Genomic DNA, 24,596 nt, shown 5'->3' on the forward strand with positions numbered 1-24,596 from the left:
GATTTTAATGATGCAGTATGTCCTGTCACTATAGTTCCACTTGAAAAACTCTGCAGAATGTGACGTTTGAGGTGAATAAAATAAAAACTTACGCCGTTATATGATATTTATTACTCACTTTTGCATCATAGTTTCATCATGGTTCTCAATCAAATAGCACCATATGTAACGTATGTGAACGCTAACACTAGCATAAATTACATCAAATAGTATCAACCCTAGGACTACGTTTAATACTAAACAATCAGGGAACAGACGCTCGTTTGAAAAACAAACCATATTTCTTGATTCGACTTATGGAAGACGCACTTTCGGGGTCACTGTCCGTAGATTTATTGTCTTTTAAATTTAACACGCATATACTACGCAGCAAGGTCTTATTAATGAAGCTGTATTCGTCCAAGCTGATGGACTCGAAAGACACCTGGCTTTTGATATTTAGGATAACGCTGGGCACCGACACTGAGTTAGTCTCTATCAACTGGTCCAAACAGAAGTCCAGCACGCAAAAAGATACCGCTCTTTCCAAACAGCCAATATTATGGATTACAATAGGGCCACATGTACTTCCGGTGCCTTCCGTTCCTGTTGTGAGGTAACTGCTTTGTTGTTTGTTCACCATCTTCAAGAAGAATATCAGCTGAGTACAACTGACGGAAGCAATGTTATCTAGACAGCCGTGATACTGGAAGTGCGTTACCTTTCTTGATTTTCTTTCCATTATGTTTTCTATGGTCATTTCTAGCTGTGTAAAATACTTGCAAGGGATAGTTTTTTTCCGAATAATAAATTCACCCACAGCATATGCGTCATTTCGAAAGTTATTTAGCCAATGACACTTTTTCGATGTCTCATCGAATCTCACAATCACTTTACAACCACTTTCCCATATAGAGTTCCAAAAATTGTAGGAATCCAGTTCAGACCCCGAGTTGTTGACTATCATAAACTTCCTTTTGATGTTGAAGCCATCGACGTAGTCCGTGGAAAATATATCGAACCCGACGTTCCCGACGATCGAATTGCGGTCCCACCCTTCAGCCTCTTTGTTCCGTAGATTTTCATCTTCCAAGGACATGGAGTTTACTAACCGATGTTCACTTTCCATAAGCTCCGAAAAGTTGACACCTTCTCCCTGGTTCTGAAATTCCTGGATGCTCTGTGTTTTCATGTTCTTCGAGATATCTCGATCAATTGCTATCACGATCACTGACAGTATGAAACTGAATACGGAACGCCTGATGCTCTGTTTATAAAGCTTTGTTGGCATCCTATTTAGATTATTTCACAGAATACGGTTTGTTAAATTACTGGATTTCCCTACGACGAAAGTTTAACGAAATGATTGTACTATTAATTTACGGCCGCGTATCCTCGGAAATATGTAGTTACACTTATAATTCAAATTTATTACCCAATACATTAAAAAGATAAATGCTACTGTATGTTTTCTCAGAAGTTTGTTCCCGAAATCAATGTCTGAATAGTTATAAGGAAAAACAAAATTTCAAAGATTTGACTCATGATTGTTAAGGGATAGCTTAAAATAAATGAAATACCGATAAAACTATGAATATTTTTACTCCTCAAACTTACGTCATTGGCGCCTCTCAAAGTTTGAACATCATATCTACATCACTTTTCATCAAATGGGAACGAAGTTCCGTGAACATGGTAACATTTGATCGCAGAGTAACCAGAAAGTGAACAAGGACATTATTTATAAAAATGTAATGGTTTGGAGTTTCAATGCTGAATCTTCGCTGCTGCCTGACTTTTATCACAGTTGATGGCACTGATACGACTGCTGTGTGTACTAGCTGGTATAGGCAGATATCTGCAACACAATACGCTGCAGTTCTGCCGATTCCTTTGTCACCGTGAACAACAATTGGACCTGGTAAAACTTGGTTAGTTTGCAGTACTTTCCTGAAATACTGTTGGTCCTTTTTATTAACGGCTATCATGAAGTCAAGAAACGTTTTTACGTCAGGAATGCCAGTTTCTGGCCAGTCCAAGTATTGGAAGTGATGGATCACCCTCAATTCTCCAGTCTGTATATAAATGACTTTCAACGTTGTTTTAACATAATGGGGCATCAATTTGATGCGTTCTTCCTTTATGATAAACTCCTTTATTATCGTGTGATCTTCATTTGGAGAGAAGTACTTGAGGTTTAGTAGTTTTGGCTGTTGTTTAGTGCCATTTAGCATCACAATCACACGAGAATTTTGCTCCCAGACCATAGTCCAAAAATCACCAAAAGTGGAGGGCATCGGCTCTTGCGTCGCTATGAATTTCGCACTCATGTCAAAACCAGCTACGTAGTTGGCATTGATGAAGTCCAAGCCATTGTTGGATCTAAGAACTACCCGAGAAATATCCCAACATGGATAGTCTGGATATCGGTTCTTGTTCATGTTGTGAGGTAGCACAGAGTTGATACAGGTGTCGACAATCGGTATGCTGATGACGTTTAAATGCTCTTGATGAATCATTTCTGAGTATCTTGGATCTCTTGCACGACGTACATAATCACTAACTCGATAAAATGACGTGGAAATGGCAGTCATTATCGTGAAAGCAATTTCAAAAGTTATAAATTAAAACTTCAGTGGAAGTGTTATCGCAACGAATAATTCTGTTACACTAACTGCTTCGTTCGGGGAAACACAATCAACAATTGTGAGCTTTAATTAGTAGCTGTACCTTGCTAGAGTAGGGTCAATTTTCCTATTGATTACACTAATCAACTTGATTATAATAACCTACTGATTGTTCTATATCAAGTATTTATGGAAGTGACGCAATAACCTAACCCTTAATAACTGGTTTCATGTTATTGTTATTAGTTATCATCCACTTCGAAGTAACTTTATCAATAAGACGCTTGGCGTTTAAATCTTATTTATCTATGTGTCGTCACAGTCTAGCGCGTCTCTAAGCAGTACACGTAATCAGTGGCGACACACTGTCTAACACGTTAACTGCGAGTACGATATTATTTATTAACATACACGTGTTTGAAATCTTTTTCAAACATTTTGTGAGTGTTTAGAATTAGAGTAATAAATTTATCAGCATTTAGATTGAGGATTCAACTTTTTACAAACGCGTTAGAATAAGATAACGTCTTAACTACAGTCAAAGACATCTAAAGGTGTTCCTACTAAAGGTGCTCGCTCTCTGAAGGTAACAGGGTGCATTCGTTAAAGATGAGCAGATATTTTCCTACCCTGAGGTTCTAATGACGAATCAGATCCGCAGGATTTAGTGGAAGTTTTAAATGTATCTAAAAACTTATGTTTTCTATGACGCATTCCAAACGCGCATCAGGGAAAAATTACGGACGGTGGGGATCAGAAGAAGTAGCACCTTAAGAAGGCTTTGACGGTAATACGTCAGCATGTTACGAAGTATGTGCGCATGAAAATATTTCCACCAAATCTCAATGTAAAATCTAAATATGGATGTATATTACATGTAACTATACTTAACAGCCGGTCACTATGATTGCAGGTTTGTATTTCTTTCCTAAACAAGAAACAATTTCGAAAAAGACGCTCTGCTTTATAATAGATTTTTAAATTATCTATTTAATAGCAGAGCGTTTTTTTTTAAATTCTCCTTTGTTTGGAAGAAAAACATGAATCTGCAATTGCTTTATTATCTCGAGTGCAACGAGGATAGTACCGTTTCTCCCAGTGAGTGTGACGCGAGAAAAAGATGGGACCGGCTGTTAAGGACAGTTTAATTTCAAGATTCTGAACAGACGGTAGTGCACTGTGCTTATGACGTAATTTTGAGTAGCAAAGGCCGTAAGAAGTCAATTGTAACGAGGACTTGACTGTAAGTGAAAAGGATTTCAATTTGGCTGGTTTACATTTCTGCTGTTGGCAGTTGTTGATAAACGAAATAAAGTTGCTAGTTTTTTGGTTCTAGGTCGGACACCGGACTTCTCGACTGCAGCAAGGTATCTCTCAATAATTCTAGAAAAAATTTCTAAGATTACAGGGATTTTGTCTCAACGCAAAGTACCACTGAGCTACCAACCTCGTCAACTGCAGTCAACCATCTCTATTTAATGGTATGTCTAGGAAGTAATAGGATAATCAAGCTCCAATCGGATTATTAGTTCAAAGCTTGGATGGTAAAATTACTGACGTAATGTTTTTATTGTTGTCTAGGTCAAGCTCTTCTTATAGAACTCCAATTAAATGTATTTGTCCCATTGTATTTTTTTATCTTTCGGTGCTATCAAACTTTTCTTTGTAAACATTTGTTCTTATCAGAATTTCGACGAACATTATCTACAAAGAGTAGCTATCTTGCAATTAGAGTAAAGGTCAATATTTATCTATAATGACTTGTAAGACAAATTAATAATGAGCCTTTACGGCGTGTTTATATTTTTTAACATTTGAATTTATCTATCTTCGTGAACAAAGAGACTTGTTCTTAAAGTGCCTAATAAGAAAATACTCAACCACTCTATGCAAAGTTTACTTTTATGGTGTCCCTATCTTTGAAAATCCAGTCGAAAATGAAAGGCCTTGAATTCAATAAACTTAGGCTCAGGTGACATTGGATTAATATGCAGGTTATGAGCTCATCAACCTATCTCAATATCTTATTTAGTTTCTTATAGCTCATTTTACGTCGGTCACTTAATTTTGTTGTTATTACTGTGTAGGTATATTATGTCATTGCGCTATCTTTGATAACGGGAGTATGGCTTAGTATAAAAAGCCCCGGTACCTCATTCGCTCCTAAGAGCCCATCTGGAAAGACAGCTTCAGTGTTACAGTAATTATCATTTTTTAATAATAAAGCATACGCACACGGAGAAAAAAATATCACTCTCATCACTATATGTATCGTGATTATCACGATCCAGGCAAAAAGTAGTGGAAAAGTGGTGGCGCTGCAAGCGGTGTATCGTGATTATCACGATACGTATAGTCCTTAGCACCATACGTTTTAAGGTAAACACGATACGTTTTGTAATAGAATACAAACGTTAGGTAACAGTCGCTATACATAGGATTTTGGTAATAGCGATAGAAAGTATCGTGTTTATCACGATATTTTTTTCTCCATGCATATCTGTCTATGTGCGTACTAGATTTGATAAAAATCTAACTATCTTTAAAACAGCTTTCAGATCCTTCAAAAATGAACGATTACCGAGCCCTGACTTCGGAAATCAAAGTACCAAAAGAATGGCCAGTGAAAGGTATACAAAACGTAATCGAATTTTTGGCGCAAGATGGTATCTGCTGTCATCAATCAGGAAAAAAGTTCGTCATGACCGTAGGGAACGTATCGGCGATGATTACCACTAACGGGACCAGGCCGGGATATGTTTTCAAAAAGATAGAACAGATGTAAGTATCCTTTGTTTCCACTTGTATATTTATTTATTTAATAATGCTTACCGTTTCCGGGAAAATGACTCTCTTACATCATTAAATGAGGGAATATCAGATATAAAATAGTACAGTACAGAATTACAAAAGTTAGGGTATATAAAATAAATAGACAGCTATATATTCCGAAATGGTAGCTTCTCTTAACGTCTCAGGCGATAACATCTTTCTAATATTGTCTTGGCAATAATGTCTTAGTACTTATGTTAGTAATTTTACGTCTCCGGTAATAACATCTTGATTTAAATGTTCTCTAGTCAGTATTATCTAGTAATTTGTTAATAACAATACTTAAATAATTTGTGTGTTTCATTGATGAGATAGTCATGATATCTTTTTGACTGAGCTCTTATTTCTGAGACAAAATCACATGGGTCCCTCCAAAATTTATGAAAAGATTACAACATTCACCGGTGAAGCAAGGCGGAGATTTTTGCCATGGATAAAATGTATATATCCTTTAACCGAAACAGGTTGGCCAATCTCATTTAAATAAAATTAGAAATTCAGATTGCGCGCGCACTTTAATCTTAACCAATAAGGAATCTGAGTCCACTTTTGCGAGTTATTTTCGATACTAAACTAACTTCACTCTAACTTCACTCTACCATCAATTTTAATATATAGGATTAGAAATTTAAATTGCGCGCGCACTTTAATCTTAACCAATAAGGAATCTGGGTCCACTTTTGCGAGTTATTCTCGATACTAAGCTAACTTCACTCTACCATCAATTTTAATATATAGAAAAGATTTTAGAGATAGTTTTTACTTATATAAGATCTTGCCTGCATCATTCTAACATTAAGACATTGACATCCCTTTCTACGTTTTCAGAGATGATGAAAACACTTACAGAACTGATCTGATAGTCCCGGCGAAAATTGTAATACTGAAGCGTAAACCTGGCGGCCCTGATGACAAGGAAGAGGAGTCAACGTAAGTATTGACCAATAATAAAATTAATTGAATTGCGTGACTTGGAAAAGCATATATTCGTGATTTATTTTTTATTTTCAGACAATGTCTGCCTATGAACCTAAAATTTGATCACCTAATTACGAAATTGCTTGTGAAAAGGCCGGATCGTCACACAGTTGTGACTGTTGTACCAGACCTCCAAAGGTAAGCATTTTATCTGTTGCCCAAGTATAAATATTTTGATCTTTTGATTGTGCAAGAGAGTTTTTTCCTGATTGAAAACTATTTCTACAGGATTTTACTGCTAAAAGGCATCACAGGCTTAAAGATGTACGATTATTCTTTCCGAACAACATACAGAGTTCACAACATCAAGCGGCTCGATGATATAGTGTAAGTGTGACCATTGTTAATGAAAATAAGCTTCGTAGAGCAGAAAAAAAGTCTTTTATCTTTCCGGACGATCCTTTTATTTAATTTAACTTCACTTTTTTCAGGTCTGACATGAAATTGGCGGATTCTTCCATAGCTGCGGAGCTGGTTTCTGAAAATAGATGGGATATTGTGTGTTATGACCGCCTGCCACGACCTCAGTAAGTTTATGTAACATTCCTTATTGCTCCCCAATACATTCTTAGCCGAGTTCTGTAGTTTGCAATCAATTTTTATTAAAAATACGGGGACAGATTACTTGAAAGTGAAAATCATAGTCGAATTTAAGCAATGGTAGCAATTTTGAATAGATTGTTTTTGGTCCTTTAAACATAAGATGTTCCTCACAGCCTAACTTCAATGATATACTTTTGTTACAGGCGATTCTGGTACAGCTTGAAGATAGCATCCCCTTGGATTTGTTTTGTAATATTTTTCGTTACAATTACAGTTTTGATTTATTTTTTAGTACACGAAATTAAAAACCTCGGAGCTTTGCGTTCTTATTTTTAATAAACGTTTCTACAAAGTTATTAAATACTTAGTTTTATTTGTCTTACAATTACTAACTTCTAGTAAACACACTGTTTACAACTATGTACACGATATTTGCCCTCACAAGCCTCATGACTCATGACAATGCTCATAATTAAACCTTTGAGAATCAAAATGAAAAAAACGTGAACATTGCTTCAACTGATATTGACACTTCTTACAACACTTAGTTTCTAACTTAAAAGTATTCAGATACCTCAAAACTATCATTGAATACGAAATCTAGGAACTATCTAATTTTCACTTTCACTTTCACTTTCACTTGAGTACGGCTGGTCACAGTCAGCATCAAATTTCTCAAAAATTTTAATCATTTCGTGATCATTTCTCTTCCAAGCGACTTGGTAGGCCGTCAGGCTATAATAGTCGCAAGATTCTAGGTTCACACTAGTCTCCTGACACATCCAAGTTACCAGCTCGTAATCCTCATAGATGACAGCTAAGTGAAGCGGAGTACTTCCTGACCTTCTGTCTGGTGCATTCAGATCTGCTCCCATGTCCATCAAGACTTCCAGCAGCTGCACTGCTTTTTGTCCTCTGTGACGTCGTGCAACAATATGGACGCACTGGTATCCTTCATAATTGAATTGCTGCAACAGAGAATCATGCGTCTGATCTAGCCACCATCCAGCTCGTAGAAGCAGGGGCAAACACCCATGGTAGCAAATGTCATGAAGAAAGTTGTCCCCACTGTTGTTTCTAGCGCCAAAAACGTTGCCAATCACAAAGGACTCCATTTCTTCTGGTGAATTGTCAGAAAGTAACTGGGTACCGTCCGAAAGCAATATCAAAGTACGACTGGGATAAATTTATTTTGAATTTATCACTATCATATCGCAACGCGCGGAAACTCTAGACCAGTACTGCATATTGGAACAAAGCCAATTTATGGATTCAAACGGTCCATTGGTTTTCCCCGAGATATCAGTCGATGTTTATTTTTAATACAACATAACAACAGTCTAATATTTCCCTTCTATAAAACGTTAAGCGTAGGTGTCATTATATCATGTACCTATTTTGGACCGAATAAACGGGTTATCAAACTACTTTTTTTTTGCCTTTGCATATACACTAAGAGTTTTATAAGCGATTATTAATTAGAATTTAAAACTTACAAAACTTAATATAATTTAAAGTGCCTTATACATTCATAGTAACACTTAAAAAATTTACGTGCTATAACAGTCTCAGTTCTCAAAGATCTTTAGAGCTTACAGTATCGCAGGCGCAAAGTCAGTGGTTGGCAACATTTATAAACAATACACCTCTAGAAAAAGAAAGGTGTAGAAAACAACAAACGAACCACGTGGTGAAGCTTGCACGCGAAATTTTTATAACTGCAACAGTGTGTCGATTCTAGTCAGTTTTCTTTCATCTAGATATCTTTGGCACATCCCCATCTCTCCCAAAACATATATATGAATGGCTTGATAGCAGAAAATATAGTCATCTGCGTCAAAATTCAAGCAGCTGTGCGCTTGTCGTCGCATTTTCTGTAAAGTGCTTGCTACTGGAACCGTACCTGTGTATTTGAATTGGGTAACACAAATGTCCAGGATACAATATACCGCCGAACTACTGGTACCATCATTGCAATGAATAAGAATAACCCCAGGCTTCCAACCAGCCGGTTGATTTTTTTTAAAAAGAGTATACGTGTCATTCAGGCTGCACACAAAAGACAAAAACATCAATGGGTCATTTTCACTGTTATTAATTGGCCAAGCAGTGTAATGATAGTGCCAAATCTGACGCTCGTGGTTTCCGCGGTCAGACAAGCGTAACAGTGTTGAAATGAAACGAGTTCTCTTGGTGACTTTCAGAGTCTTAACTCTGAACCCTCCACACTCTATCTCACTTCCTTTGCTGGAACCCCAATACTGATAGCATTCTTCCTCTCCTCTTTGTGATATGTTCACGATGGTAGTCACCTTACGGTACCAGGCTGATTCCCAAAATTTCTCACAGTTTTCTGCTTCCGGATCACTTACGCAAATATACTTTTGCTCTCTGTCGTACGCGTCATAACCGTCTATAAAATTAGCCCTAGGGTACTTTTTCATGCAGCAAAGAAATCGGTGCAGCAGCTGTCGGTACCCTTTGTTGTCAGGCACATCATTAGACTCTTCGAAACTAGTCAGGTTCTGCTCAATAATATAGTATTCTTGACGGATGAGGTCATACGAATCTAGATTGTCCATAAGAAGTAAGAAGTCAATGGCAGATAGGTATTCAAATTCAATAGTCATTTTCACTCACTTATATTTTAGCCACAACGAATATTGCACTTGTCTTTCAATTCAATTTCAGAAGCAGGAATAGCTCCTCACTCAAAGGTAGTTCTGTTTAAACTAGTCTTTTCGGGGTCTGATTTACCAGCTATATAGATCCACCTTGTTCATTAGTTAAATAAAAAAAAATGTCATGAAGTTACATGCTGCGCGTATTCCCAATGTTTGTTTTATATTTGGTAATCTCAGGGCTTGGCGAAAACTATGGGCGAGCGCTCGTAAATATTTCACTATATCATTCAGCACGAACACTTTTACGACATTTATATAGTATAAAATTGTAACGACCAAGTGCTTTGTTGTGGGCGTAGTACACTAGAATAGTTATTTTTGATACATATTCTACTAATATTATAATCTCAAAGTTTGTAAGTATGGATGGATGGATGTTTGTTACTCTTTCACGTAAAAACTACTGAATGGATTTTAATGAAACTTAACAATAATATAGCTTATACATCAGAATAACAAATAGACTACAATTTATAAAAATATTGTTAGTTCTTTTCTACGCCACGCTAATATAAGCAACTTGAAATTCTAATCCTGCGCAGACGAAGTCGCGGGCACTAGCTAGTGTAATATATATGTGGGATATACATTTTTATATGTTATTTACGCATACAGAATTGGTGCCCAACACTATCTAGTATTTAATGGTTGCGTGGTATAAACCACTTCTCCACTTATGATAATCGTGTTTCTAAAGTGTTGCGCCAAATGATACCTAAAACGTCAATTGTTCGGGCAACAATATACAACAGTAAAATGTGACTTCTTGATTACTTAAATAATTTTTATAATTGTTCGTCATGTTTTTATCGATACATGTTTTATGGACAAGCCTAGAAAACGTAAAGAAGATACAAAAGTGAAAAATGATAAGAAACTAATGATTTAGTATTCAAGTGATTATCACTGAAATATTTGAGTGAACTTATCGGAAGTACATAAGTATATAACCATTTCTAATGCGAAATATTTCCGTTCTACATTTAACTGGATAAAACCCAGAGTTCAATGTCAACAATACCAATTTATTAGATCCAAGTAGGCACGGTGCCAACTGACACATATTGGAATTCCCACAGGAATTTCTTGATGAATATAAACTCATCAGAAATAGTATATGCTTAATGACAAGACTAACTAAACCATATCAGTTTTTGTTCAGGCCAATAGAGCTTTTCTGTTTTGGTAACCCTTATCAAATTAATGTGCTCCAATACTCTGAAAAAAAAGTTTTTTTCCTCCCAGGATACAAAATATTTTTATCCGAGTATTTTAATATCCAGTATAAGTTTCTTAATATTAAAAAACTGGTATTTTTCCCCTGAGAATACCTAAGTTTTTTCTAGAGCTAAAACTTAATGCTGCGTTACCATAGCAACCGCAGTGGTGGCGCCACCAATTCTCTGATTTCCCTCCAATTCCACAGTGCTGATGTTTGTTTACACTCGAAAAGTTTTTCAGTTAAAAAATTATTTTATAGAAATTTAATTTTCCAGTAATTTTATTATAAATACAACTTTTAAAATTAGTAGTTAATTTAATATTATTAAAAAAAGGCTCGTATTAAAATAAACATTACTTAAATATGTGTCAACTGAGTGAGGTTAAGTCAGCCATATTTTTTATTTTGGTATTTTGCTGAGAAGGAAACCGAGTTTTTTAGCAATCAGAATACTTATTAGTGTGGGAAAAAAACTTTGGTATTTTAAAAACTAGAATACCAGGTTCTTTACGGGAGGAAAAGATTTTCTAGGTGGAAAAAAACTTTTTTTTCAGTGTACCTTCTCAGTATTTTTATCAACCACAAATAACTTTCTTACTGCACTTGGGCTTTCCCAATTTTGATATTGCATTTCAAAGCGGTTGTAGCTTAAGGAATGATAGTGTCTCTTAACAAAGATAACTAAGCTTTTTCATGAAACCATCTTTATATTTCATTCGTCACCTTCATACGTCAAGCATCGGATCTTCACCTGTAAGTCTACGAGAGAGATATGTTCAAAATTTTTATTCTGTTTGTAAAAAGCTATAGACCTTGAATTCTATTCGCACATTGTTCCCGACCTATACATTTTTAGTAATCAATCTGTTTACTAGTTGAATTCACTAATAATCAAAATTACGTAAGTTCTAAGACGTAATAGGAGTCATTGACTGCTCTTGTGTATTAAATAAACATGACCTGAGTCAATAAACATTGCCCGTTAGATATCGACTTGACATTGAATTTGGTCCGACGTGACGTCATTGACTATTCGGAACGATCTTGAAATTGAGTATGTTGAGACGTGACGTCATTGATCGCTCGGATTGACCTTGACATCGAATTTTTCATGACGTCATCAACTCGGCAGCTGAATATTTTCTAAGTCCACAAACTTTTCAGATCGCGACCATTCCTGTTAAATGAGCAACCATCATCTTGAATTTGACATCACGGCCGCCATCTTGAATGGCCTTTGACCTTGAAATATGAATGAAATATGAAACCTATTTTGTAGTTTGAAACCTCGATTACATTTTTACCTACAAAATCACAAAAATTAGTATCAAAAAATTCTTAAAAAATTTCCAAGTATGCAATGCAAAGTTTGTGACAAGTTTGAACGTAAATGAACCTGTGCCTGGTGCATCTCGCAGTAAATGCAGAAATGGTTCTCGATTGCGAGTAAACTTGTTTGAACCTGCACGGTCCCTGCATATATAAAAGTGTACAACAGTTCGTACCTGTAGTTGTTGTCCGAACTGCAAGAAGATGTTTTCGTGGAAAGTGCCAACATGTATGTGAGAATAAAACCAAGTTTCAGCAGTGTCGGGTTCAGCTACTGGGACGGCGGATATCTACGCACATATACGGAAACCTGCTATGGAGACACTCAGCACAGGCGGTTTTCCTCTGTCCAGCCAGCATCGTATACCAAAATGCACATGACCAGACTTGTTGCAACCTGTTGTGATACATCGTTGCGACCCTGAACAGATGATGACGTGTTCCGAGTCCTAGTGTGGTTATGGCTTTTTTTTGACGTGACGTCTAATAAATCGATGAACGCCGCCTGCACGCACAAAAAACTTTCCCGTAACGCACATTGTCCCGTTACGATGTGTCCCGTTGCGCTCAATGTACGCTTGCGCCGCATCTATCTCTCTTCCACTCGATTGGAACAACCATCGATTTGACTTTTTCGAGGCACATTAAACTTGAAACACTCCCATTCGTTTCCTACTTTTCCTATCATCGTCCTATCCTCAGATACCTACCTGTGTTCCTGTTCCCGACACCAGCGTACCAGTAGGAACCAGAGTCGACGAGGCAGTGTCCGGAGTCGCCAGACTGTAGCTAGAGTCGACGAGGCAGTGTCCGGAGTCGCCAGACTGTAGCTAGAGTCGACGAGGCAGTGTCCGGAGTCGCCAGACTGTAGCTAGAGTCGACGAGGCAGTGTCCGGAGTCGCCAGACTGTAGCTAGAGTCGACGAGGCAGTGTCCGGAGTCGCCAGACTGTAGCTAGAGTCGACGAGGCAGTGTCCGGAGTCGCCAGACTGTAGCTAGAGTCGACGAGGCAGTGTCCGGAGTCGCCAGACTGTAGCTATAGTCGACGAGGCAGTGTCCGGAGTCGCCAGACTGTAGCTAGAGTCGACGAGGCAGTGTCCGGAGTCGCCAGACTGTAGCTAGAGTCGACGAGGCAGTGTCCGGAGTCGCCAGACTGTAGCTATAGTCGACGAGGCAGTGTCCGGAGTCGCCAGACTGTAGCTAGAGTCGACGAGGCAGTGTCCGGAGTCGCCAGACTGTAGCTAGAGTCGACGAGGCAGTGTCCGGAGTCGCCAGACTGTAGCTATAGTCGACGAGGCAGTGTCCGGAGTCGCCAGACTGTAGCTAGAGTCGACGAGGCAGTGTCCGGAGTCGCCAGACTGTAGCTAGAGTCGACGAGAAAGTCCATGCAACATTAAAGACTTTGTTTGATAAAATACTTAATGCCTTTACCTAATATGTTTGTATGAGTTGTGTATATGTTTCTAAAACAAATTTGTAAAATTTGATTTTGTGTGTTTTATTTATTTATAGATTTTTAAGGTAACCGCAACACTAAAAACCTAGTTGTTTAGACTCACATATTATACCTTCGTCTGTGAGTAGGTATATTAATGGGGGTCAAAATGTGTTACATACCAGTACAGTATATGTTATAGTCATTTTATAAATATGTAAAGTTGAAAATACATGTTAAGTATTGCAAAGGACTAGTTGCGCGTTCACAACGACCTAATTATAACTTCTGTGTTAAGGCCTTTACATGCATGTTCAGTGAAAAGTGCCATGAAACATGCCACTGTTAATTTAAAGCTGTAGAAAACTCTTCTCTGTGTAAAAAGAAAATTCGGTGTAACAATTTGTCAACCTGATAAACTCAAAATGCACGACAAAATATGTAAAGATACAAACTGAAAAGTGATTGCTCTGCATAGTCACATGAATTTTGCACATGAATATATAAATGGCTTGTATTCCAAGTGACTCTCAGTTCTCATTTGATTGTGGAAGAGTGACGTTAGACTCTCCTAGCAGTTATTCTACTTATTTATTCCATCAACAGTCTTTATGGCTACAGTAGAATCAACGACTAAGACGTCGATGATAGCGACGCCGAGACCTTGGAGATCCCAGTGGTACCTGTATCAACATCGCCAACAGATGCATCAATACAGGAGACTTCGAGTGCAGTAATGGTAGCCGAGAGGACCATAAAGTCTTCAGTACCTGCAATGGTACCGACTTCAATGTCTATCGAACCATAATCTACCAATGCTGCTGTACTATCATCACGTACACTTGGATACTGTTGCATTTACTGTAATAAGTATATAAAACATTATGGCAATCGCCAATGCAATGAATACTATTTCTGCAAAAACCCAGCCCTGGTGAGGTACAAGTGTGCAGATGTCGTAATGAAATGTCATGAAAAGACGTTCTGAAAAGACATGTCAACAAATGCAAAGGACTTGTTTCAAAACTGGAACTGAAGGAATTGTTATTGATGTTGTGAATTCTTTGTATTTGTAATAGAGTAGGATTTACGTACTAAATATTTTTTGTAAAAATATGTTTATTTATTTATTTGTTGTCCCTGGAACTGAGAATGTTTTATATTGAGAAATTAACCAACTCAATACTTCCTGAGATAGAACCAAGGACTTTAATCGAGCGAATCAACCAATTTATTAATAAGTAAATTTTTTAATGATTTTCGGAAACTTTCTCGAATTTCTTGGATTATTTATACGGAATTTCAATACGGCAGACAAGACGGCAGTCAATATGGCGGATGCTACTATAGCTACATATCTGGTGATTGGTGTTAATGGACTCTAGCGGGTTATTAATAAACCAATATGGTGGTAGAGCATTCTAGCAGACGAAAACAAGATGGCGGATCCAAAATGAGAATTTTGTTTACAACTGCCAACACAGGGATTGAATCAAAGTCTCCAATGTCCATAACACTAGAAATACCTTTTGAAATTTTTTAAAGAATATTAATTTTTTTTAGTTTTAAGGTAAAGATGGAATCGAGGTGTTAAATTACACACTAGGTATCATATTTAACTTACATTTTAAGGTCAAAGGTCTTCCAAGATGGTGACCATGGTGTTAGAAATCCAAGACGATGGGCGGACAATGACCCACACCACGCACCACAGCCTGAAGATTGCGTCCGACTTCCTAATAATATACTACTAAACTGTTTTTTTTTCTGGTGTGTTATAAAAATAAGTAACATCAATTTCGAACAGAATTGTGTTTTCAGGTTTTTGCTTCAGACTTGGTACAATGCAATGGAAACTTTCGCAAAACTTCAGCAGGCCTACGAAGACCGTGTTTTTTCAAGGGTGCAGCTTTTCGGTGGTTTAAGGAAGGAAGAGAGTTTACTGTAGATGAGCCATGCAGCAGAAGGCTTTCGCCTTCACGAACATATCAAAATGTCGACAGAATCAGGGCTTTTGTGAGTTCAGATCATCGATTGACAGTCAGAATAATAAAGAAACAGCTGAATTTGGCTCCCACCACCCTTCATCACATTTTGACCAACGAGGTGGGGGTGAGAAAAATCTGCGCAAAAATGATTCCAAAAAAACCTTCGCGAGACCAAAAGGACATCAAGATGGAAAGGTGGCTTGACTTTTTGGAATCGATTAAAAATGATTCTTATTTTCTGGAAAATTACATTACTGGTGATGAGTCTTGAGTGATTGAGTACGATCCAGTAATCAAGCGCCAAATCATTAAATATTACAATTCATCCTCTCCCTTTCCCAAAAAAGCAAGGCTGAGCCAAATCGAAGATCAAATGCATGCTGATTTGCTTTTTAGATAGCCAGGTAATCGTTCACAAAGTCAATCAACACTTTTACCGAAAGTTTCTCGAAAAACTTCGAAAAAGCGTAATACATGTGAGGCTAAATATCGAGAACAACTGGGTGTTGCATCTCGACAATGTGCCTGGTTGCACAGCAATTCAATAAAGGAGTTTTTGGCCAGTAAAAAACATGAATGTTACTCCTCAGCTTCCTTATTCGCCTGACTTGAATCGTTGTGAAACTTTTTCCCCCTTCACGAGATTGAAAAATCACCTCAAGTGACAACATTTTGGGAGACTCGAAAACATTCAAATGCTTGCAACTGACCAGCTGAAGGCTATTTCAGTATCCGAGTTCCAGCACTGCTATGAGGAATGGGGGAACTGTCTCCAGCACTGTGTGGCTTCCTAAGAAAGTCATTTTGATGTAGAAAATATTGAATTGTAATTCCATTGGAATAAAAAATTGAAAAAAAAAAAAATCAGTCTCATTACTTGACTTACACACCTCGTATAAGGTTTATAGATAGGTACTGCTGTACTATTCCTTTCGAGGACCCGACTCTTGCAGCAGATTGTAAGGGAGTCACGTGACCCCCTTGACCCACTGGCTGCTCTTCAGGAAGGGTGAAAGGAGAAACGAGGATGGGTAATGGAGAGGGGTTAGGGGAAGAGACGGCGTCGGGTGCGCGCATGCGCTCGAGTATTGAACCAGCTTGCGGCGAATGCCGCGGGCTGGCACGACCCCTGGTTGGGGGTGGGGGTTGCGAGGGATGTCGGACGATATCGAGTGATGTAGTGGGTACGTCGAGGGGAGTCAGGGGGCGCTTATCGGTGCGATCGCGGGGCGGTCTGGAGGCAATAGTTGTCCCGCGCGGAACAAGCGACGGCACAGAGGCGGATGTTGCATGTAAATATAGATACCTGCAAAATTCCTGTTATTTTCTGGTACCACGACGAACTCCGCACACTTGTACACAAATAAGTGGGCGTCTATTGTGCACTGGCTGCTGCCAAGGCCAGTTTGCATGCAACTGGGCCATTTGAATTTTGTAAAGCTATTGGTGATGTCTTTACCTTTCTTGGGCATATGAAAACAACATATGGTCCAATAAAGAACGTAGTTTTAGTATATGTTTGCATGAATTCAAGCCTCGCTCCAAATAATAACGCGAATAAAGCATGTCTCCAATCGTTGATATATAGGTATAGCGACTGAAAAAATTGGCGGTTTATTTTTAGTCAAGGAATATTGCCAATGCCTTGATTTTGTGACCGGCCTATGGTTTATCTGCAGGGAATATGTCCTCAGTAAAAAAATTAACAAACCACAGGCAGACCAGTTAAGGTGTTACACAAGCCAACACCAACAAACACTAAACAGTTTCAAGTCATTACGACAAATTGACCAATTGTTAGACTTCGTTACACTGTGATGTTTTTTTTTTCTTTTCACAATTCGCTTTATTATTGGCTGGGCCAATGATTACCCGGTCGCTGCACATTTGAAAGTTCATGATACACCAGGAACATACACCGTCCTGTTAAATATTATCCTACCAAGAACACAAGAAGAAAAAAACTACGTTAGTAGTATATAAATGTATGTCCTGGGTTTGATTGTAGATTGATGCCGCCATCTTGAATTTTTTCGCCACGACGGCCATTTTTGGTGTAAAATTACCTCAAAATTTATTTAAAATGATTAAAAATTCTTCGAAATTCATGAATATTTCTCGATTTCGAGGGGAACATTAGTGTTTTAAGAGAAAATTTCCCGTTTTATACCTACAAAATGCCAGAGGTTTGAAATGTCCCCATTGACGCATAAATTCCCTATTTACAAGCCTCCAATAAGCCTTTGGTGGAGAGCTTTGACCTTGACCTTGGCCTCGACTACCATCGTTGCCCATATCGTTAAGTTCGCCATCTTGAAAATCCGCAATTACTATCGGATTAGAACAGGAAATATTTCAAAATTAATAAAAAATTATTAATAAAATTTAATAAAAACATGTCATTTTGAAAACAGTCCGCCTTTTGAAAAACAGTAATTTTTAAGCAAGAAATTCGGGGAAATTTTTAAAATTCACAAACAAATTTACTTAATTAAATTTTGATAATGAAATTTAGAAAATTCTTTTAATGCTTTTTCATGTAATTTTACTTCATTTTATTTATTCAATTACATTTGGGTACAAATCATTTCATTTGTATTGTATCAAGTGATTTTGTTTGTTGTATTAGGTTTCCGATTCATTTCGGCATATGTGGATGTATTTCATTTCCATTTGTATCGTTTCAGATTATTTCGGTTATTTCACATTAATATGCACAGTTAGGTAACGTTTCCACTCATTTCAGTTCTTTCCTATGATTTATTTCGTTACAGTTCAATTACTGAGTTGGAACCCGTCAAGGTCATTCGATTAAAAATGGCGATGGATCCTTCATCCATGGAAGGCACCGGCAGACTGACCTTCCATCACTAATGCCAAGGCAGATGATACGTCAGCCAGTATGATGTCATGGCAGCCATATTCTTTCGTCTGCTAGAGGGCGCTTCCACCATTGTAGTAAAATGTTTACCAGCAAGAATGCAGTAATTATTTATAGCCATGACACTAGCCATCTTGTCAACCGTCTTGGCCACCATCTTGAAATTCTGTAATTGTTTAGCTAGAAATTCGGAAAATATTCTATAAGTCATCAAAAAATCACCCATTACACTAATGATTGGTTCGATCGATTCCTGTAATTGGTTCGATTCTAAACTGATGAAATTTTTTTTACCAAAAATATAAATAAAACAAGACAATTACAAATAACCAATTTACTAAATAATTTCTACTCTACTACAGGAACGATTGTGAAAGTTGGCAATATATTAAACATTTGTTCTGCAACGGCTTGAACTGACTGGTTCTGAGCTTCAATCGGTTTGATGAAGACAAGAGACCAACCAGATACTTTACTGACATAGTGTTCCTCTCTCCCTTGCGGCAGCGCCGGGCAAGTACCGACCGCAGCGAGCCTGACGGTCGCGGCGCGAACCTCGCCAGGGAACACGCCATCGGGCAGCTCTGTGTTGCGTCGTCGCCTCTTCCTCCATACACCTCCATGCGATACCACACACTTGACTACGCCGCGGATTTTGATTTGCACCACATCTTCTGTGTGCGCGTATTCTCCAGGCCGCTCAAGTACGAAGACTACCGCTGGTCCGATCCACGAGTCAGTATTTTATATTTCCGACTACCCCATTTCCACATAAGCCATGTATTCATCCGCGTGCTTGTTCAAGCCTGACCTCAGTATTCTTTTCGAAGTTGCGCAAACGAAGGACAGTCATACTCATCATGAATATCTATTACATTAATTTCCGGTCTACAATACTTTTTTAGCATAAGTTTTTATTCGATTCCCGCCACGTACACATCGCCAAATAATATCTCATCGACATACTTTTCAATTTCTTCATGCGGAATATCTCCATCTTCCCACCCAAGACCGTGTAAATTTTTCGTTAGCCATTTGTTTGTAGACTTTGATTTTTTCTCCAAGTCATTCCATGCAAATGGAGGCTTGAATACGTAAGTGATTTTCCATCACTGTAAGTTACGCTAAGTTCTTTCACTACAGTACCAAACTGGGACCGGAAGGCTTGAATGTTACAGTACATGTTGGCTCGAGGGCTAAGACACAACTGACATAATTACATTAATATCTTAACCATTTTGTCCCTACAGTTGTAAGTGGCTAAGTGGTCATGGATTATGAGAGTGTACGCTTTTGTGTCTTTTGGTATATTTTCAGAAGCTGTAATTTCAATCCTACAGTCGATTATATTTGAGTTAATGCGATCGTCTTGTGCCGAAACATCAAACACGAGAAGAGGTGCCATTGACTTATAATTTTCCGGGTCGAGTGTAGCAGAAGCTTGCCGACCAAAATAAGCTTGTTGGAATCTCTAATACATTTGATAGGCCATTAGGAACAAACCACTATTAAAATTAGCATTTAAATCCAAGTATGGGTATGCGTGACAGTGGCTGCCTCCATTTCCCTGGAGGCATGACACTCCCCTTGCACGTTGTCAGAGGCAATAAGCCCCTAGCGAGAGCAGTCGGAGAGCCCGAGTACCTGCGTCAGCACCTCAGCTATAGCCAGAGCCCTCATGGCCCAGTGGCCGTCACCACCCACCCCCCGGCAAGCCCGAGAGATGCCAGCACAATGCGGGGGCTGTAGACACGGTGCAGGCGGATCTACAAGTCACATCCCCAGCTGTCTGGGTGACTCAGGAACCAACCCGTTACATCGCCATGCATCTCTACGAGACGATCCTGGCCTGCGAAGCGCGAACCACAGCTGCTACGCTACTCGAGCCAGCTACAGTGCAAGACTGCAGCACCCAGACGATAGCACCACCACCAGCACTTGCGACGACCAAGGAGCAGCTGACGCAGGCGGCCATCCCAGCGGACAGCCGTAGCATTGCTACTCAAGATGCAGTTCTAACTACACAGAAAGGTAACCATGGTGACCTGCCCACCGCTTCCACGAGTTCACCGCCGCCACCAGACAGACCCAGGCCGCCCCTAGGAAGAGGACCGAGGCGGCCGAAGCCAGCCGCAGCGGCCACACAAACTCCGGGCCGCGGCGCCGACTGAAGACGTGGCTGCTGCCCCACGAGGCCGCCCGAACAGCCTCCGCCGAGTGGTTTCAAGTCTCAGGAAGAGGCTGACGGGAGATCCGCGGCGGAGGCAGCCGGCACCAAGCAGCAATGCCCCGCCTGCACGGCTACCGAGGGGTGTCGTCCCCAGGCCTGGCCCCCACTTCTGGTAAAGGAAAGGAGGATAATGGTCCATGGCCTAGGAGCCGCAGTCACAACACCTAGTACACATTAGCACAATAAAAATAAATAGCATCCATAAACTACCTTCCCCCTCACCACCCTGGGCAGCCCCGGCACAACACATAAACTGAAAAATAGTGCCACAGATAAATAAAAAATAATAAAATTTCAGCCTACAATAAAATTAAACAGAAAAATTCCCGCATGGTTGCACTGTTGCGCACCGCGCAGTTAACTAGCCAGCCATGGGTCGGGGAAGACGCGCCCTCCTTACGGCCTAGCCTCTCACTCTGTCCAACTCTTCTTCCTGAACCATCCCGCTGTTTCCCGTAACCAACCTGCTTGTACCTAATGCATGAAATTTTGCATCCCGCATGTAAGTGCCCAGGGTTTTACCTGTGTCTATGCAGGTTTTACCTGGACACAACTTCTCTAGTTTTGAGTCTAGAGTTAAGAAGTGAGGGAAGTTAGTCATGGAGCCAATCGCTGCCATGGCTGGTCAATCCCCTCCTTTCACATGATACATGCGACCCCTCCTGCATGGTTTAAACCCAGCATGTGTAAAGTGTATAGTCTTAGGCCTGAGACGCACTTAGTCTCCTCCCTTACCCGGATCCCTCCTAAATACACTTAGTATTTTAGTTAGGTTAGGAAAAAAAACTCGGGACCCGGGAGGGGTTCCAGCTGCACCGCGGAAGAGTGAAGACGTCTCGGAAGAAGAGCAGCTCCAGGAGTACTTCGTTTAGCTGCTGGTAGCACTCTAAGTGCTGCACAGCCCGCACTGAGTCTCTGTGTGCTACGCGCGCACACAAGCAGGTTAAGATATTAAGCTGTGAATAGGTATTGTATTGACGACCAACGAGCTTGGCTACACCTGGGGAGCTAGATCCCTATAGCCTAGCCACGACCCCGGCTAACTTAGTCCCGGGGAAGTGGTCAGTGGGTGAAACCAAGTGTTGAGGACAATTACGGCTACATGATAAATGAAATGCACGGAATGGCGGGCTGTCCCCCCCCCCCCCCCCCCCCAAGGCCAGGGAACAGTAGCTCCGAAGAATGGAAAGTCGCGACCAACAAGCGAGCGAAACGTGCCTACACGGCCCCATCAGCCAACTGTGGCGGCGCCCAAGGCCCCACGCATCTAGCCCCTGTTTGTATTTCTAGACCAGGGGCACCAATACCCACGAGTCTACTGTGCCCTGAAAAACACTCTCACAGAGCGCTTCACATGCCAAAACCGTGGCCGCGACCAAATCCTGGTAAACACTGTGTCGATCCAGGAATACCGTCGGGCAGTTACGTCCCTTCAGGCCATCGGCGCCCAACATCCAGTGCTCCTCCAGCCACGCGAGATTCCCAAGAAGTTTGTGCTACGCGGTGTGCATCGACTCCAGGAGGAATTCGCGGCCATCCAATTGCCTGTTCTGAACCACTGGTTCCTAGAGAACAGGCAAAAGCGCCAAAAAAGCGACGCACTTGTGATCGAGGTCCCTCAGACCTTCGATTCAGCCAAGATCTAGGAGATGCGCGTATTCGCCGGAATGGTGATTCGCGTAGACGACTACCGGTCTCAGTGCAGCAAATGCCAACGGTTTAATCACGTTGTCAAGGGCTGCAGGGCGGCAGTCGTTTGCAGGCGGTGCAGTGGCCCGCACAGCGCGACCGAATGCCCTCACGGAGGCCAGCACTGCGAAGAGAATCACTGCTCAAATTACAAGGGCGGCCGAGTTATACAAAAAGGAAACTCGCAGGCACCTCCCCCCCTCTAGTTCCGTGACTTGCGCGCCAACAAGCGAGTGGCAACGCAGCCTCCGACACAGCAACCAGGACCCTCAGGCTACCTTGGTCCACCGAGGCCAAACCCCCGGGCCCCGAGGCACCCCCCGCCCTTGAGCTTCGGCCAGTACCTGGAGCAGGCGAGCTGGAACAGGTTCGCAACCCTCCAACAGCACTGCGAGCCCAGCTACAATGAGCTGGACCAAAAAACCCCAGCAACGCAGACAGCAGACCCAGCCCAGAGAGCTAAAAAAACTATGGACTGGGCACAAAAATGTAAATGGCGGGACCGTACAGCCAGCCCAGGACAAGCTGTTGGCAACCAAGTTTGTCCTGGGCTGGCTGTATGGTCCCGCGACAGGCAGCGCCTGCAGCAGCAGAAACGATGGGTGTAGACGTGGCCTCAGTGCTGCCAACTGCCCAGCCAACACCCACCACTAGCGCCCAGAGGATGTGCAGGAAGCCTCCAGGCAAACAAGGCCATTAGGGCCAACAAGCACTTGCGCAGGGCCATGGCACCGCTGTGCCAGCTGATGGTCATTTGGTGCGACCCGACCAAATACACGGCGGACAAGCTCAGAGCGACCTTGGATTGCTGAGTGGCGCTTGCTGACAAGCTCCATGGCAGCGCCTAATCAGGCCCAGAGTTGCGACACACCACCGGCCAGTAGTTTTAAGTTACAATCCCTACTATTCTGGAATGCACGTGGTATCAATAATAAATTGCCAGAATTCATAAATCACCTGGACAAGTATAAAATAAAAATTGCTGGGATAAGCGAAACGCACTTATGTACTACCGACTTACAGGCTAACTATTCTAAACTATGTCATATACAGGCGCGACAGAGACAACAGAGGCGGTGGAGTAGCTCTGGCAGTCCACAATATTATAAAGTACTCTGCTTGCCAGCTACCCGATTTTCCAAACTTAGAAGCGATATGAATAAATTTAACTATAAACTGCCAACAAATTAAACTAATCTCGATGTATGCACTCCCAGGCAGGTTACTTAGTGTGGCTGATCTGAATGCCCTGTATGGGGCAGCCCCGAGCTTCCTAGCTGTAGGCGACATTAACTTAAGAGTGGAATTGCTGGCGCGCCACAGCAAATGGTAGCCTACTCTATATCCACCTGCTCAATTGCACATGATTCAGGTAGGCTCAATAACTTGCCCGATATTCTAGATATCACTATTAACAAGCGTGTCAACACAGGATTCGAACTCGAGGTTGTACACGACATGTCGTTGGACCATTTCCCTGGCCACTTGATTTTCGACGATGCATCCTTAGACTCAAACCCACCGCGGAAAGTCAGGGACTACAAAAACCGCGGACTGGCCAATTTTTAAAACTTACCTAACAATAAATTTACCTGATGCGGCCGAATTTATCATCGAAAACAGCGAAACTTTAGACACCGTGATAACTGAGCTTACAGAAAAAATCCAGAACAGCATAAACCGGTGCATCCCAGAAACATAGGTTAGGCTAGTACATGGTTAACTGCCAGCATATATCCGCGAACTAATATCGCAAAAGAACAGAATTCGTTGCGAATACACGCGGAGACGCACGCAGAAGACAAAACGTCAAATAAACGAGCTACAATCGGTTATTTCAGACGAGATTACACTATGGCGAACCAGACAATGGGAAGCGGAAATTGCGCAACTCAGAATACAGGACGGTAACTAGTTCCTGGAATACGACGAGGCGATTTTTAAATAAATCTTAAAAAGTTTCGCTCCTCCAAACTAACAACGGACTAGTCTTTCAGCCCCGCGACAAGGCATAAGCTTTCGTTGATGTATTGGAAACTTCGTAAATATACCGCGAGCTTCTCGTAAAATTGCGCCAGCCCACTGCTCATGAACCTATGTATACACAGGTACAGGAAGTTAAGCGAGCTATCAAGAAAATGAAGCACCTGGGAATGGCAGAATACAGGCTGCTGTTCTCA

General features: G+C 40.8%; 3 protein-coding genes and 1 long non-coding RNA gene across 4 annotated transcripts in view; 1 reads left to right on the plus strand and 3 right to left on the minus strand.

Moving 5' to 3' along the window:
- Window positions 1-24,596, minus strand: part of LOC134529156 (protein FAM13A) — a 174,398-nt gene that overhangs the window by 144,387 nt on the left and 5,415 nt on the right. The gene's annotated exons all lie outside the window — the stretch shown is intronic.
- On the minus strand, window positions 245-1,171 carry LOC134529918 (tyrosine-protein phosphatase non-receptor type 9-like). The gene has a single exon (XM_063364475.1). It carries the CDS (start codon window positions 1,169-1,171, stop codon window positions 245-247), a length of 927 nt encoding a protein of 308 aa, XP_063220545.1.
- Window positions 6,469-7,248, plus strand: LOC134529920 (uncharacterized). Its single transcript, XR_010074742.1, has 4 exons — window positions 6,469-6,554; window positions 6,645-6,743; window positions 6,848-6,943; window positions 7,163-7,248. It is a non-coding gene; the product is annotated as an uncharacterized LOC134529920 (long non-coding RNA).
- Window positions 7,571-9,589, minus strand: LOC134528856 (receptor-type tyrosine-protein phosphatase S-like). Its single transcript, XM_063362523.1, has 2 exons — window positions 8,759-9,589; window positions 7,571-8,110 (listed from the first exon to the last, which is right to left on the minus strand). The coding sequence occupies exons 1-2, from the start codon at window positions 9,587-9,589 to the stop codon at window positions 7,571-7,573; spliced, it is 1,371 nt and encodes a 456-aa protein (XP_063218593.1).

The sequence above is a fragment of the Bacillus rossius genome, chromosome 2 (genome assembly GCF_032445375.1).
Source record: "Bacillus rossius redtenbacheri isolate Brsri chromosome 2, Brsri_v3, whole genome shotgun sequence".
In the NCBI taxonomy this organism is placed as follows: Eukaryota; Metazoa; Arthropoda; class Insecta; order Phasmatodea; family Bacillidae; genus Bacillus; species Bacillus rossius.